The sequence below is a fragment of the Saccostrea cucullata genome, unplaced genomic scaffold, assembly GCF_032062105.1.
Source record: "Saccostrea cucullata isolate Sc308-1 unplaced genomic scaffold, CSIRO_AGI_Scuc_v1 ctg5111, whole genome shotgun sequence".
NCBI lineage: Eukaryota > Metazoa > Mollusca > Bivalvia > Ostreida > Ostreidae > Saccostrea > Saccostrea cuccullata.
Genome location: NW_026931519.1, coordinates 6,211 through 24,772, shown reverse-complemented (window position 1 = coordinate 24,772; position 18,562 = coordinate 6,211). Strand labels below are relative to the sequence as shown.

The 18,562-nt window shown below is 31.6% G+C and overlaps 1 protein-coding gene across 1 annotated transcript; it reads right to left on the bottom strand.

The window, feature by feature from the left end:
* Nucleotides 1-9: 9 nt before the first annotated feature.
* Nucleotides 10-4,111, bottom strand: LOC134232800 (uncharacterized). The gene is made up of 2 exons (XM_062714775.1): nucleotides 3,474-4,111; nucleotides 10-1,586 (listed from the first exon to the last, which is right to left on the bottom strand). Exons 1-2 carry the CDS (start codon nucleotides 3,937-3,939, stop codon nucleotides 1,168-1,170), a joined length of 885 nt encoding a protein of 294 aa, XP_062570759.1. The 5' UTR covers nucleotides 3,940-4,111; the 3' UTR covers nucleotides 10-1,167.
* Between the last annotated feature and the right edge of the window lie 14,451 nt (nucleotides 4,112-18,562).

Here is an 18,562-nt window from a genome sequence, read left to right as displayed (position 1 = left end):
ACCTTAAACAGTTTTGTTAGAAAATAGAACTTCAAGACAATTTAAAGAAAAAAATGTCTGTACTGTATTTAATGTTTTGTACATGTACAAATTAAATCCCTTTAAAAAATATGCATATAAAATATTGATACTTTTAAATATACTGCTTTAATTAAAAAGATGTTTTTGTGAAACACTGTTGCCCCCGTATGACAACATAGTGAAGAAATTAACTTTTCTTAATTGCCAACTAAGTATTTTGGTACCCAAAATAGGATCTTCTCACACAACTGTGACGCATGCAATGCTTTCTATACCCACAATGATCAGCATAAAAAGTTAAAAGTTGGTTGATAATGAAGGAATACAGCATGTTGACCTGCAATATGGCAGCCGACAGGAAATAACTCTTGATAATTAAGACTTAATGTATATTATCTGCACCCATTTATCCCAAAAAGTTTATTATATACCAACTAATACATGTATTTATTTAGCTATCATTTATTCGAGTATCAAGATAATTTGTCAGTTTAAAGACGTGATTTTCTGCAGCTGGGAAGCCATTATTCCTTTTCACGGGGTGAATTTCAGTTTTTACTTGATTCAGTTTGAGTATTCATTTCAGTACACTCTATAAAACTCTTACATCCGGTTATTATACACTCAAGACTATTTTTGCTATATTTTTGGCTTCCTTTTGTGCTGCTTTTTCTGCGTTTGTTACATGTATAAAGATTCCTGAAAGCAACTCAAAATTGTTTCGGTTATAGCTACACTGTGACGTACTCTGAAGTTTTTTTTATATGTTTTTAATTCAGGACTATTTAACTTTTGTATTTTATTTCTTTTCAGCAGAACAATGTTGAATGTCCCAATGCGGCCTATGAAATGATGTAGCCAGTTTTTATTTGAAATATTTTTTTTTATTTTTATTGTAGTAACACAATTTTAAAGAGATATGGATATATGTATTTCATGTACATGCACTGTATTTCGAGCATATTACCGAATTGGTCTAAAGGCGATGATTTAATTAGGATCAAATTGACATTTAGAGGACGACATCAACTATAATAATAAAACCAATTAAATAATATACAAGTACACAAAGGTATTTCATCATTTTGGAAAGTTTGCTCTTGTTAAAATGTCGGATATGAATTTGCAGATAAGCAAATGATATTTTTAGTACAATAGAAAACCAGAAAAGGTGGTGGATGGCGCTTCTAACATAGACCGTAGATTACTTCCACCCGTGTGTCTCATTAGGACCCTGTCACCCTGCTGTAGATTCAAAACAGCAAGATTTCCAGCACTTTCCACATCATCTCTACTGCTGGGAGGAGTGTAGCCAAGAATATTGAATTTTTTTAAACCGTTGACTTCTAAATACGCATAGAGAGTCGTTTTATCTGTCAGAATGAAGCAGCTGAACACATAAACCCCGCCCACCGGTGTTGAGAACACTCCCGTGGAAGCATTATAAGCCCCTCCTTCGTTCGAAATTACTTTTTGGAATAAAATCACATCGTTTCCATTCCATTCAGCGTAGTTCCCTATTTCTTTTGAAATTCCAGCTGAAAAATACACTTTCTTCCTTGTATCTGAAAGAAAAAAGTTTATAATAATAGCTTTCTAGCATACAGGGTTTAAGGAATAAAGCCTTTTTAGCTCACCTTAGCCGAAGGCTCAAGTGAGCTTTTCTGATCAAAATTTGTCCGTTGTCTGTCGTCGTCGGCGTCGTCGTTGTTGTCATTGTTGTCGTCGTAAACTTTTCACATTTTCATCTTCTTCTCAAGAACCACAGGGCCAATTTCAACCAAACTTGCCATAAAATATCCTTAGGTGAAGGGGATTCAAGTTTGTTCAAATGAAGGGCCACGCCCTTTTCCAAGGGGAGATAATTATGAATTAGAGAAAAATTAATGGCATTTTTTAAAAATCTTCTTCTCACAAACCACTGGGCCAGGAAAGACGAAACTCATGTGGAAGCATCCTCAGGAAGTGTAGATTCAAGTTTGTTCAAATCATGACCCCCAGGGGTAGGGCGGGGCCACAATGGCCGATCAAAGTTTCATATAGGAGCATATAGGGAAAATCTTTAAAAATCTTCTTCTCAAGAACCACTTGACCAGGAAAGACGAAACTCATGTGGAAGTATCCTCAGGTAGTGGAGATTGAAGTTTGTTCAAATCATGACCCCCGGGGGTAGGGTGGGGCCACAATGGCCGATCAAAGTTTTACATAGGAGCTGTATATAGGGAAAATCTTTAAAAATCTTCTTCTCAAGAACCACTTGGCCAGGAAAGACGAAACACATGTGGAAGCATCCTCAGGTAGTGTAGATTTAATTTTCTTTAAATCATGACCCCCGGGGGTAGGATGGGGCCACAATGGCCGATCAAAGTTTGACATAGGAATATATATAGGAAAAATCTTTAAAAATCTTCTCCTCAAAAAGCACTGGGCCAGGAAAGACGAAACTCATTTGGAAGCATCCTCAGGTAGTGTAGATTCAAGTTTGTTCAAATCATGACCCCCGGGGGTAGGGTAGAGCCACAATGGCCGATCAAAATTTTACATTCAAATATATATTTTAAGAAATCTTCTTCTCAAGAATAACAAAGCCATGATTAGAGATACTAGTATTTAAATGGAATCATTTTCGGGTAGTGTAGAATAAAGTTTGGTCAAACCCTGATTTGAATTTATTCAATACATGGCCCCTTAGGGTAGGGAGGGAAACAATGGGGAATCAAATTCAAATTTTTATGAAGTTATATATAGGAAGGAAATGTTTTGAAATAATCCTTTTATCAAGAACAGCAAAGTTATTTGCTGTATTAATATGAAGGCATTCTCAAGTAGTATTAAATTCAAGCCCCCCCTCCCCCCTTTCAGTAAACTTTTCAGTTCTGATCAGATTTGTGCTTTTTCATAGCCGATTTGCTCAGGTGAGCGATGTGGCCCCTGGGCCTCTTGTTTATCATGCAGTAGTTCCGGAATTAGTATTAGGTAAATCTATTAAGCATATTTGTGTTTTGAGGTGCCCCCTTTTCACTAAAATAAAGACTTATCCCCGTTTTTCTTTGATTTTGTAATAGGGAACGAATATTGCATAATAAATGTAGGTATTTTGATACATTTCACTATTTTTTTTCATTTGTAAATTCCTTTGTTTTACAGGTACTTCTAACATATAATTGGGTGTAAAGGTTGATAATCAAAGTGAGAACATAGTTTATTAAAGAGTAAAAATTTTTAGAAAACTTTTTATTGGTTGATATAAGTAATTGGATTAATTTGATTTCTCGAGTCCTTAATGTTGTTTTCCATAATTGATCATGCATCATGTTCGCATATTTGATTCAATTGGTGTTAATTAGTTTTGCCTTTTAATTTTGCACCTTTGATATTAAAATTATTTTATTAATTATGATATTCTGAAATATGTGAAGAAATAAAGTAATTATAATACAATTTTAATTTACCTGTCGTTTGTTGAGCTGAGAGTATAATCATTTTTTCTTCAACCATTTTGAGGCGTGTGTCAAATTCATCGAGCATTTGTTCCATTATGTTACTCTGGTTATCCCTATAGGACTCGTACATCATCATTAATTCTTGTTTGAGTTTCAAATTTTCCGCTTCCAGTATCTGGTCCCTCGTTTCCAGAGCCTTTAACTCTTTAGCTATGTTGACGACCTTCCTCTGCAGACTCCTACTGTTGTTTTGGTTATCCAGGACATCCAAAACCAAAGTCTGAAATTTCTGTGCCATGGAGAAGCGAACTAAACTTTCTTGGTTTAAAATGTTTCGTAAAACGCCAGAGATTTTTCCATCAGTAGTACTTGACAATAAGGTTTGGTCCAGAGACGGGTCTTTTTCTGGTAAAACCTTTTTTGCAAAAGTCCCACCAATACAGAGAAATACAAACAAAACAGTAACGGCAGTCATTCTGAGTAAATGTGAACACCGCTGCTTCTTTAAAATTAATGAAATACACAGGAATCTGTATTTATAAAGTTTTTTTTAATTGAATTTCTCGCATGAGTAATAGTATACGAGAGATATCTTGCAAAACCCTCTTTTTCATTAGCTTAGTTTAATATTATTGTATTATCTATAGAGAGGAAATCACTTAATTGCTCAACTATGAAAAAAAAATGAAAGACAGCAAAGATCTTTTTAAACAGTAAATAACATTACGGTACCATATGCGTGTGGTCATTATTTTACTTAGATTCATTTATCAAATTACCTTGTTAGAATCATTTCTGCAGAACCAAAGAAGAATAAAAGATGATGAGGTAACTTTTGAACGTCCATTCCTAATTGGCAATTACATGTACCTGAACTAAAACATCTTGAATTGATTATCTACTATCTTTCAAACACTTTTGAAACGAAAGGATGAATTGTACATACTACATGTATATACGTAATATGCGTGACTTTACTCTTGGTTTTAGTGTCCTACATAAAACTGTAGAAGGAGCCTTACTATTTATTGGCTTAAAATATTTTTGTAGAATATATTTCTGAACACTCTTTATGCTGCACACAACTCTGAAGTGTTCTGTTTCTTAAGAACTTGTATGAAAAAAGTACATGTACATGCTACTTACCTCCAGATCTACAATTATAATTATTAAATCTCCTTTTTTCCTTAAGGGGTACCGACCCTCTGATAAGACAGATAACTTTCAAAGTACAAAATATGAATTCTACTCGTAATTTTCTTAATTAGAGTTTATTAATTGAGACCTCTAAGTAGTCGATTCGAAGAAGTCTAACGTAGGAAAACATTACTTTTTATTTCTTTTGCCAATTTCTTTGTAATTGTTTTATTATATCTAACAATAGAATATTTAAATCCAACTTTGAAAGCCTAATAAATTGAATAAGCTGTATCTTTTTTAGGACCATTTTAAAACTGGTTTAATATTTTAAGTACTTAATACAGCATTTTTATTTGTATGACATTTCTTTTCACATGAAGAAATACTTAAAAGAAAGATAACTCCTCCTCACAGATGTATTTTTTCTTACAACCACATACAACATTGTGATTTTCTGACTTATGAAGCATCGCTTCATGATGTTTTCTAACATGATTTTAATAGCTAGGATACTAAGTATTATTTTCATATGCACCTCATATTTCAATTTTAATGCTGTGATAATAAATCGTTACTCTTTCTGTTCTCTTTGTTCAATTTCTTCATATCATAATCTGACATAAGAATCATTTCTGAAAAAAACAAGCAGTGCTTCATACTTCAAACTATTTTCCATGTGGCTCTAATTAATGTTATTATTTTTTTATGAAAATCAATATTACAAATTTTGAATTTTTTAAAGTGAAATTTATAGCAAAGGGGCGGGACCCCTTAACTTAAAAGTCATTAAATAGAATGATATGAAACGAAAGCTTAATATTTTTTTTCATTATTTAGTCTCATAGGTGAAGTGAGTACACCCTCTATAAAATGACTTTCATATCTTTTTACTGGGATTTGTCTGTCAAATTAAGCTATAGCTAGTTAAAGGCCTATGGTAGAGGCATCTAGGAACAAAAGGTTTCCGTAGATTGTTTCTAAAAGTAAAAGTTTGTAAATGAAAAATACTTGTTCATACATGTATTCAATTTTAGCTCTCCTATCTCCAATATCGGTATTGGGATATCCCCCGTGAACTCTTTATACTTAAATGCTTTTTCTACACAAGCAAAGACATAGTAATGTTCGCATCTTACAAATGCCTTTCTTTATATTTTAGTGCATTGAACTTGTATTTCTGTTTTAAATCTGTTTTAAAAAGTTTCTTAGGATCGTTTTCACTGGACGTGGAATTAGCATCCAGCAAAAATATGTATCGGTAGAGGATCTTACTATATGTATAAGAGGTCTACATTTGTTAACCTGAAAAAAGAAGAGAAATAGGACAAGTGGAATTTTCTTCCTTTTACATATCATCTTCAGCTAAAATATTAAATTTTACAAATGTGTTATCAATACTGCTTCAATGTGCATAGGTACACTGTGCAACTCTAAGATCACTTAATTAAGCATATTAAGTCTTTGATACACATGATGATTTGAATTTCTAAATGAGGGCATATTTTCTCAAATATTGATCTTGTGAGATGTTAGAAGTATTTTGTAAATTGAAAAACTCAGAAATGAGTGTCTATTATATGTAAATGTATTTAGGATTTAAATTTTTTTCTTTCAATTAATTTTGACCTGGTGCTCAAACATCGATCTGCATCGATTCCACACAAAACGAACAATGTATGAATTATCTTTCCATGATTGATGAATACGTGAAACCATTAAAACGGGATATGTTCTGCAGTACAGTTAAGTCGCCAATTCCGGGTCACGTCAGGGTGTTTTGTTGATATTTTGCAAATCTGTTCAATTCATATTTTATGCAATAAATGTAATGAAAGAACAAATAGTGAGTCATCCAAACATCTTTTCGTTTTCAAAGTAGCTACACGGGAACAATATATACAGGGGTATTTCAGCAAGGCCTTAAGCTTCCCCAGTTACGAATCATTTTCTCCATTTCCGGGTCATGTGACTTCACGGTCGTGTAATATTCACGGAACGTTTCGGAACATGTTTTTTATGATGAAAAATAAAACAATTCATGCAGCTTGGAAAAAAGTAAAACAACCACAGAAATTTGTTTAAATTATTTTTAAAACAATTACAACAAAACAAATTGCAGTATGCAGAATTAAAAAATGTATTAGGATTAAAAATAATACAATTAAATTAATTGATTTAAAAAATGCATTTGATGGCTTAATTCGATTTTTAATTTTCAGAAAAAATATCTTCCAGTTAGAATACTTTTGATAATCAAGGTTAATACATGGTTGTCGATGGGTTTTATACATAGAATTTTGACATGTTCATGCCACGAGATTGAGTGATCCGCAATTAGAGAAACTACTACAGTTTGATTTAATAATCATTATAATTTTATTTGAGCAGCGATCATTATGACTGATTTCTGAGTTAAAACTAAATGCATTCACCATACTTTCGAGCTATTATTATTTATCTAGAGCTTTTATATCAGCCCTTCTGCAGCGAACAAAAACGAAAGTAGCCCGTCACCGCAGCAGAAACATCTAAGTCTTTAATGAGTGCGATTCAGAATTTCTATTGTCGGATGCTCTCTTAAAGTTTATATTCAAAATTTTGTGATTAATTACAGACAGAAAGACCACTTCTTCATGACCAGCGTATTCATTAAGTTTTTTGCGCTTAAACTTTAACACTAGGCATAAAATACACGCAAGTGACCCGGAATTGGAGACGACCCGGAATTGGCGACTCCACTGTATTTGTAATATTTAACACAATGAATTGTTTAACAAATGAATTAAGTATATGGTGTATATTATTAAAAAAAAAGTAAGTATAACGCCTGTACCTGTCTAATTAACTCTTACCACTTTAAGGTACACCAACCCAATTAAGGTAGTCTCAGATTAATTCAACGGAACTGAATGCATAATGCATATGCATGGGTTGAATACTCCGTATATCTAGACATATTTTACCTGATTAATTTTCAGTTTATAAAAGCCAGGTGCACTATTATTTTATCTTCTCGTGTTCTTTGGTTATAGTGAATAAAAATCATATTCTGAACAGAAAATATCGGCTAAAATATTTTCAGTTGTTTTTTTCTATTCCTTGTGTTTACATAATCTTTCCATCATATATAACATATACATGTTACTGTTTTATGCCTCCTCCTTCCTTTACCTTCCTTTACCTCAACATAACATAAACACCATAAGTATATGTTTACATTGTTATTTATTGATCAAATAAATCTTGATCAACAATCCAAACATGTAATAGAAACAAATCAAAATGTCTAAAAAAATATTCCTAAAACTACATGCAATCATACGGTTCACATGTACTAGCAAATACAAAAGAACGGACAAAGTGCAATCAGTACTTAAAACATTACTTTAGTCTACTTCTTCATACAATAAACATACCTAAGTTAACAAATGATTATGAACTTGAATCTGTCTCCAAAACAGACAGACAGTCATGACAGACATGGAAATTTACACATATTATAAATAATTATAAATAAGCTTACAAGGTGACATGTTTGGGACTAACAAGTAAGTTCAAATGTTAGTACCTCATAATAATCAAATTATGGGTAAAGATGGGGTTTCAAAAAGTTTCTTTTTTTACTTTAATCCCAGATGCAATGAATAGAAACTAATATTAATTTTAATCACATTTATTGCAAAACAATGATTACATTTTGTGGCAACTTCTTGTCAAAATCTATTGATACATGGATGTAAATACGCCGGCGGAACCCAGGGAATCACCTCCTGCCTACCGAGATGACATTCCTACTAACCTGGAGCGATAGCGCCCCCACAGGTGACTGTGATGGGAACAGACCTCTTAAATTGGTACCAACAAGAGTGAATGCCGCATGAAATGAGTGAATTCAAGTTCTGACTCAGACCAAACTCTACCTGCCTCCCATTCTGGAATATAGCAACATGGAGATAATACCCCCAGAGGTAGGCCCCAAAACTTACCTTTGGTACCCACAAAGATCAAGCTGGTCCCTCAGGTACCGCTGAGGTAACCCCAAATTAATCCTCCCTAATCCTGAGGATAGTTTACCCAGACTTTAGGGCCAGACATGAGAGAATTGATCACTCGTTGTAATACCCAAATTCCGCCACATGAACTTGTCTATACAAGTTCACCCACCACTAACGCGCTAGGTGTATATTTGAAAGTTTTTAATTCATTGCATTTCACCCACCTGACTTGTAAATTTCAAATTTTATATGTTAATGTATAATAGACACTAATAAGATAGTTATGCGCCGGGAATGAAAGATCCGAGGCGTATATTGTTTTTGTTCTGTCTGTTTATCTGTTTGTCTTTCTGTTGTCAACTTTAATCTTCGCCATAACTTTTAATCCATCAGAGCTGGAGACTTCATTTGGTATGTATACTCCACTACTTAATTTCTTTCAAATGACACCAAGGTAAATGACCTTGTGACCTTGACTGCGACCTATATGCTAAAGACAGCTTTTTAAAAAAATTTTGCCATAACTGTTGAACCATGAGAGATAGAGACTTCATTTTTGATATGCACACTCCATTAATTATGTTTTTTAAATGACACTAAGGTCAATGACCTTGTGACCTTGACGGTGACCTATATAATAGAAAAATCTTTTTCGAACTTTGTTGCCGCCGGGCGCATAGTGTTTCACAAGCACATCTTGTTTCTCCATGTAATCAAGACTCATCTTAGATTACACTTATGTCAGACCAAAAATTGAGTTTGGACTAATCACTTGCGGCAAAAGCAGGCACCTTCTATACTATTAAACCATGATGATCTAGGCGAGATGCCTGGGTCATTGAGCCAAAATGTACCATCCAAGTGCATTTTAATTTATTCTAAAATAAAGAGTCAGATTCCTTCAATTTCATTTCTCTGACTCCAAACCCAATTTATCATTATTATTAATTATCAAAGACGATGAAGACAGATATAACTTCTTAAAATCATTTATTTTTGATTTTACCTACATAATACAATATATACTTTATTAATCTTTATAACATAACTCCTTATAAACCTTATATCCTTATCCGTATAAACCTTATATCCTTATACACCTAATAAACCTTATAATCCTTATAAACCTTATATCCTTATCCTTATAAACCTTATATCCTTATCCATATAAACCTTATAATCCTAATCCATATAAACCTTATAATCCTTATCCTTATAAACCTTATAACCCTTATCCATATAAACCTTATATCCTTATCCATATAAACCTTATATCCTTATCCTTATAAACCTTATATCCTTATCCTTATAAACCTTATAACCCTTATAAACCTTATATCCTTATCCATATAAACCTTATAATCCTAATCCATATAAACCTTATCCTTATAAACCTTTTATCCTTACCCTTATGATTATCATTATTTATTATTATTACACATGTGTTATTTTTTTTTTCAAATCTTTTTTTATCAAATTGAGGGATTTTTCCTCCAGGACAAATGGTGTCACTTTGGGTAGCTCAGTATCCTATGAATGCCATTATCCAAGACTACACACAATATATGAATTTCTACTGCCCAGTTTTTGATAATTTGTTCAGGAAGGCCCTATAATGCTGCTAATGAAAAAAAAGATGATCTGAAACAGCATTTGTAACAGAAATGAAAAGCAGATTTTTAAGGCACTTGTCAAAGTTCAAGTGCATGGTCTACATTCACTTGCCCTACTTGAAATTTTTGCCACCATAAACTAAAACTGTATAATTTATAAATATTTAAATACTGAGTAGATCATGCAAGCCCCTATGCCCAGCTTTAAATCCATGGCTTACAAATTGATTTTATTTTGATAAGTGGTTGATAAAATTTCACTACTCCACCCCTAGAATTAGCCCCGGGCATCGGGCAATGAAATTTTTCATCCCCCAAATAATGCGTTAATAGTTAGAGGATTACCATTGAAATGTACGAAAATTGGCCATGGCTAGGTGTACCAAGTTCAGAGTCTATTTGTTAGTGATTTGTCCATCCATCTAGCTTAAATTAATGATGCAAATGTGACATTGTTGGAAAGGTGTGGACCAATTACTGGTCAAACAATCAGTACGAAAAAAGTCAGTCAGCATTTAATTTAATAATATATTTTATTTGCAGAAAATTAAAGGTTGTTGTATCGCTATTTCTCCAATTATGCAAAATGTTGAAGAATGAAATAAAAAGGCGCTGTTACCATGGAAACCAAGTTACAAAAATGAACGCAGACTTCTCAGTTACGTATGTATCAACAGAGGTTGATAAATGAAAAGAGGAAAAATCGTAGTTTGATTCTAAGATATTGGAAATACCAATACAGGGCTGTATGCATGTAGTACTTACTACTCTTTGATCAAGCCTACCTATAAGCTAAGCTTTATACAAAGACAGCCAATGTTAAAATCAAATTCAGTCTCTTAATCAACATAAATTTTATATTATTACACTGTATTTATGCATTATGATGATAATTACAAATGGATTAGTAAAAGGGATTGAACTATGTTTACGTTTTGTCTACTAAAAATAGGAGGACTGTCGTCTAATCCTTTCTGATATTTTTTTTATATATTTGTTTTTGTGCCTCTATTAATGTTATTCTTGAAAATAGGAAATTAAAAACCCAACTGAATATTCTTTGAAATCAAAACGTATTTAAAATAAATATCAATATTCCCATATAAAATAATTAATATATAAACATATTATTGGATTTATTTCAAGAGATATGAACAATAATTTTCATTTTATAAATTTAACATAAAAAAATTATGTATTGTTATTACTTGCCAGTAATATTGATAGTAAAAGTCGTTCAATGACCCTTTTGCCTAAAAAAATTAATGATGAACTCGAACTCTTACATGAAAATGCAAAATTTACTAAACATAAAATTAATCGTATGTCTTTAATTGTTTTAACGACTCTTAAATTAGTACATGTATGAAACAATATCACTATGATCTGAAAAGGTTGGAATAAATTTCCAGATATTAACTTCTCGTTTAAAAAGATACAGTGGGGGTTATCTCAGACAGAAAGAATCCAGAATAAACAAAGACTGATCGTCCGGCTGTTTAATAGAACCCTGCATTTAATATGCATTTCACAGAAAAAAACATACTCCCTTCCCTTTGTTTTTGCAAAATTGTGTAATACTCACCATTGCTTGAAAGTAAGATTTTTCTTTGACGATAAAACTTATTTAGAGAGATATAAGGAACTATTAGAAACTTTAAGAACTATTTTGCGACCCTTAATTAAAGCAATCGTGATGAAACACGATAAAAAATTGTGCTCTCGGCAATGCCACTACTTTTTAATTGGATAAAAATATAAAGGATAATGTAATTAAAAATACTCTTCGAGACGTGTGGGTCTTTCTCAAGGCTATATCATTTTTGTATCTCCTGCTTGCAGAACGACACTTAGAGATCACTTTACTCGTCGTCTGTCTGTTCGTCTGTCACACCTTGTACCACAAGAACTGTAAGAGACATGGGCCTGATATTTTGCATATTTATTGTTTGACTTGCATTTGTAAATTGCAATATTTACTGACCTCGTGACTTTTGACATTTGACCTACTTTACTAAAGAAGTAAAAAGTGAAAGTATAAAAAATATTGCTTGATATTTAAGCGGTAATTCTGTGTTATTTAGCATGTGCACTGATTGTCGATTGTCATAAAACATTATGTAAATTACCAGCATTACAATTCACTTGACCTTTGACCTACTTTACATAGAATACCCTGGACAATTTAATTAACAACTTTAGAATTTTATTCGACGAGTTTGATAGTAAACATTTATACATGTACATGCGTTCCTTGAAAAAATCTCGTTTTCTGTGTAGCGTCCACTCATATTTGAAACACTTAACTTACTTTTGTCAACCATTTATTAACAAAAACCACAACAAAAGAATACTTTATAGTCATAAAAACGACGTCATACAATATAAATACAATATTCTATTTGTCTCGTAGAAAATCTGGTCTTCAGCTGAATTAAAGTATTAAATAATTTCATATATAATATATAACTCATATCGTAGACAGATATGTATTAGATAAACTTTCAATAAACGCTAAAGAAATCTATACAGTCAAGTAGCAAACTGCATTGTTGTTAACCAAAGTAGGAAAGATCTTAAATAAGTTGTTCAAATATTTTTATTTACTATGAATAGCAACTTATTTATATCTTTCTGAAAGTGTCATCGCATTCACTGTACTTACTAAAATGTTTCCTTTATTATGAATCTAAGTATTAACTCTTTTAAAGAAAGGTAAATGTCTAAGTATCAACTAACATCAAAGGCTTTTAGTTAATGCTTATTACATGCGTGTATCAGGTACTTGAATTAAGTATGAATATTCTTTAATCAATAAAAGTCAATATATTTTTATTTGCCAAAATGTATCAATAATCAATGTTTTACAATAATTAACTGTCAATCAAGCTTTAAACATATCGGCATTTTCTGCATAGATTAAACCAAGAAAAGCTAGTATTGTTATGGACTTATTAAATAAAAACTTTTATAAATAATGCTATTTGTGACTTTATAAATAACATGTTTAATAACTTTAATGTTTATTTTATGTCATAATTATCGTTCTTTGTTACAATGAAAAGATGTCGCTTTAATTTAATCATGTGATCATTATACTTGTATGTAAACCATGATTTTTGTTAATTTGTTAATCTGTTGGTTCGCGTGGTTCTGAATAAGAACCATAGTTCCTGCATAAGGAAATAAATGTCAAGAAAGTCCTGAATAAGGCAAACATTCCTTAATAAGGAAAGATATAAGATTACGGTTTTTATCCTGAATAAGGATACAAATGAATTTATGTTGTGCCTTGCTGACGCCATATGTTTGAGGAATGATAGACTTCCAATAAATTGTATAAAATTACATCTTTCATTTCCAAGAAGTAAGAAATCAAAAGAGCAGTATCCTTATGGTAAATGACTTAATTATATTAATTATATATGCTGATCGAAGCAATAAACTAAACATTTTTTTTTGTTTTAATATGTATATTGATGTGAAGTAGAATAAATTTCAATGTTCTAATTAATTCCAATAGCTCCATGAGCAAGCTAATTTTCCTCATTACCAGTAACCCTAACACATGATACACTGTAATAGAGTTGTGTTTTTGTCTTAATCCTAAAACACATATTTCACTTGTTCACATCTAAAGAATGTGTGATAATAGTATACTAGAATATTTTGAGGTTAAGAGGTCAAAAAAGGAAATAATAATGTTATGTTTTTAATACATGTACATGTATATTGCTTAACTGAAAGGCGAAGGACATGAAACATCTTATGACCGTGGTGTTTACAATTACATTAATATAATAAGATATTTTAGCAAAGTTATGGAAAAATAGTGCACTCTGAATTTTTTTTTACATGTATTGATTCTTATTACACAGACAGGATATAATAAATTATATTTTACTTAGAAATGTTGGCATAATCAAATCAGTGTTCAGTTAAGACTTCGGCACCAAATGAACTTAATTAATTTTGAGAAACGTTTGATAAATAAGACAACTGATAAATTAATCTACAGCAAATCAGACCGATATTTTCTACACATCAAGCACTTCTTTATTCTATTTGAAACTTATGAAAGTTTTTATTAGGTTTACTTAACTTTCAGCGTCACTTATTTTTCTCGTAGACAAAACGTATCCTACGCAAAAGCAACTGCAAAAGCAAAACTGCTGTAAGTGAATTTAATTAATTTTGAGAAACGTTTGATTAAATAGACAATTAATAAATTAATCTGGAGCAAACCAGAAATCAGAGAGCGATTTTTTTTAATCACATTAAGCCCTTCTTTATTCCTAATGAAGCTTTTCAAAAGTTTTCAGGTACATGCATGCTTTACAGTCAAGGTAACCTATTTTTCTTTTCTCGTAGACAAAACGTATCCTACACCATAGCAACCGCAAAAGAACAAACTGCTGACTTATCAAAATAAAGAAAAAAAATAATGTGGCATTGAATTAAAATATATAAATGATTACAAATATTTAATAAATGCACATTAAGGTTTCTTTTCATATTTAAATTACAGAGAAAAAAATTGTGACTGATATATAAAATGTTTAGACATTTAAAAAATTACGAGGGTTGTCCGTAAAGTTCGTGGACTATCTAAAAATTTAATTAAAGCTGTGTAATTGATATTTATTATTAGCATATTTATAATCCTTTACTAAATTTGAAGTACAAAATGTAAATTAATTTTCAATTTTAAATGCATAATAACAATTATGACTTCATGATTAGACTTGGGATGGTGACCCGGAGCATGAAAAAATTTTAATTAAAAAATTATTTGACCACCTTATACATTTCATTTGTATTTTGTAAATTCCGCAGAAATTTGGATGACCTTTTATTATGAGGTTGACAATAGTTATAACGTCAAACCTGAGTAGTATTAGCGGTCTAGATAGACGGGTCAACTGAGTGCACTTTTTATGCAAATGAGGTCAAAAAATGCTGGGTTCTGATTGGCTGAGCCGCTGCTCGGGTCAAAGGAGTGCAGGTTTGGGGCCTGGGGGGATAGCTGGGTCAACTGAGTGCAGTCCTAACCCTAACCCCTAGCCCAAACCCTAACCCTAACCCCAACCCCTAACCCTAGGGGCTAGGTGGGTCAACTCAGTACACAGTCCCTATATGTCCAATACGGGGCGCTTACATTAGAGCTTTTTACTATACGCTGCTACTACGATTCAACGCTGCTACTACGATTTGGCAGCGAGTCAAGAATGTGATTATGACGTCACGCATTCATTCACAGTCTAGACAGCCTAACCGGTTTGAACTGGATTTTTTGAAGACAATAACACACAATACAATAACAAGGCAATTTTTATTCAGAATGAAAAATACATACAACAATTTACCAGGCTGCCTTTTAAGGTAAAGATCCATACCATGCTATAGAAATAACGGAACAACAGATTTTGTTGAAACTTTTCAGAATCTTAACTGAGTATTTGTCCTTTCCAGATCAGTGTAAATTTTGGGGTCAACCGGGCCTCCCTTTGAAAGGATTGTTACCAAAAATAGACATTGTCTCGTGAAATTAACGGAAATGCTGTAATTAATATATTTATGCTAGATTTCTAAATGTAAAAGCAAAAGAATTTTTTTAACATATAAATTATAGAGAAAATATGTTTGTTTAACGGTTTAATTATTTTTTTAATCTGCTGATCCACCTAATATTACTTTCTAGGACGAATTAAACATATTTAGCTCAAAATTTTAAAGTTCATTGCTAGTAAAAATAAATTGCTGCTTGATATTCTAACTACAGATTTCTTTTTAAAATTAACACGTTATTTTCCAATAGTCTCTCCCTTATATGGCATAAAAATTAAGTGGGGCAGCGGGCATCAAACAAGAAAATTTCACATTTTTATACCAAATTTGCTGGAAAATGATTATTTGAAAAATCTTTTTAACATCTATACTTTTATGATTTGGGTGCAAAAATCGCTTTAAATATTTAAAACTATCGTTAATAAAACATTATTAAGTATGGTTTAAATTAAGTTGAATATTTAATGCGGAGACGGCCAAGAATTCGTTTTCGCGAATCACAAGCATTATAGTAATCGGGTTCAATCTTCGGAATATTCTATATACCGTTAATGCGCATGTGTGACTTTATGACGGAAGTGAAAGAAAAAGACACTTTCAGTTTCAACATTGGTCGTATGGATGCGATTTATTTGATTAAAAAATGAGAGAAGTGGCACATTTTACTACTTTTTGTGTCTATGTAATACATTTTCGCTATTCATAGATACAAATAAGTGGTTTGTTTGCCACATCTTTTTAAAGTCTGGTTTCTGATCACAGGAAAAGCTTGGGTCTGTCTAAGTAAGGTGCAACGTTATTTATCATGTTTTTGTCCATGCACAAATAGATAAAATCTACGTAAGCGGAGATGGATAAGTTCAGTGTTTCCACTTTGTAATGTTTGATCGATGTTTTCCGTACCCAACTCAAATTCGTTTTAATATGTTAGACGGTGTGACCGTTAGTAAGGGCGGAGGCATGAAGAGAAAATTGCTACCTTTTATTGTTTAATGACAAATCAGATAAATTCTGAAATTGTATGTCAGTGTCAGAGAATCATAACAAAGAACTCAGTTCTTAAATAAAACTTTTCATTCAAATACATGTAATAATCTAAGAACTAACTGAGATATTTCATCATGGGACAAAGGGTTGTCTAGCCAGAGCACTAAACGTCGAAGAATGTAGTGGGGAAAGGGAGCGGCATGCACTGGACCAGTAAGGGATTCAACGTACCGAGGTCCAAGAAATGTGATACACCTCGGCCCAACGACACCTCAAACTTTAATGCATGTAACAGTAAACTTGTTCCCAAATATATTCAACAATAATCAACTCATAAACTTTTCATTTCTTTGTGTTTCACTTCTTTTAATTCATATGCTTATTTAACAACACTGATCTGGAAACCTCAAGTCATTTCTCAACTGTTATTACTCCCATTACATTATTACATTATCATAGTTATGACGTCATCTAAAGTAAGAACAATATTGTCAAGACCAGACCAGAAGACGAACTCAGATGACCTAAAATACAGACAGATGATCTACTCCCTGGATGAATCTCATCATCAGACCAAATTTGACAGTGTTACTATCACGAAGGTTGAAAATATAACAGCATTACAACTTATATGAGAAAAAAATTTGCAACGGATGCACGATTAGGGACATTTATTAGGTCCCTGTTGTGATATATCTTTTTAAAGTTTCTGTTTATTTATTTCTTTTTATTTTAAATTAATTGCTAACCCATTAATTTAATTATAATCATTATTTTCTTTATTTTAAGGAAAAATGTATATTTCACTTTTCAGGTTCTTTTTTTGGTTGATGTTGTTAAAACAACAAAAACATCTGATTTAAATAGTCTTTTGAATTTTCTAAATCTAACATTAACACAATCGTTTTGAAAACCGTTATACTATTTAATTATCTGAAGAAAAAACAACCTTGAAATTAAGTTATTTTTCTGGTATCTTTGTCGTTTAAGACGTGGTTAACCATATAATTTGAAAACCAAAACTTGTGAATAGTAGGGTACACTTCTGAGAAGTTTGAATGGAATATTTAATTTTATCCATGTCAAACAAAAATTCTGAATATTTGCTTCCTGTTTTAAGAGTTTTAAAGCACATTTATTAGGATAGAAAACTATATTGATATGCTTGATGTGTATTACATTAACAGCATGCACTGCAACATTGAAGTCATATAACTTCGTGACTGTATATTTACATGCATTTACTGATACATGTAGACTGAACAACTACCTCTCCAGACTGTACATCATACATTGTCTAACTTAGTTTTTCCTAATTTTAGACTTTACAGTATATATGTAATTCCAATTGTGTAAAAAATCTTTTCTATATTTTAAAAATTCATTTACATCAATTAAGATTTTTCTTTTGATTATTATCTTTAAGATACTGAGATTTTGTCATTTGAAGAACTTCATAAAATGAAATATTGAATCTTAAAAATCACAACAAAAATGAGACTCAGACTTCCATCTACTAAATATTTATATATCTATGTACAAGTAGATATTCATAAACAATTTGGATACCTAAAAATTAAAAAAAAAATATTCCACACATTTATTGAGTCCCTATATTTAGACTTTTCACAGGGTATTAAATTTTAAATATAACTTTTAAAACATATCTACATGTAACTGTTCAAAAAAATTGTACAATATGTCTGAAAAAAAAAACTATATTTCTAGCTTGGTATGTATTGACAATAATCCTGAAGACATTCATTATTATTAAATTTTAATTTTTATTAGTGTT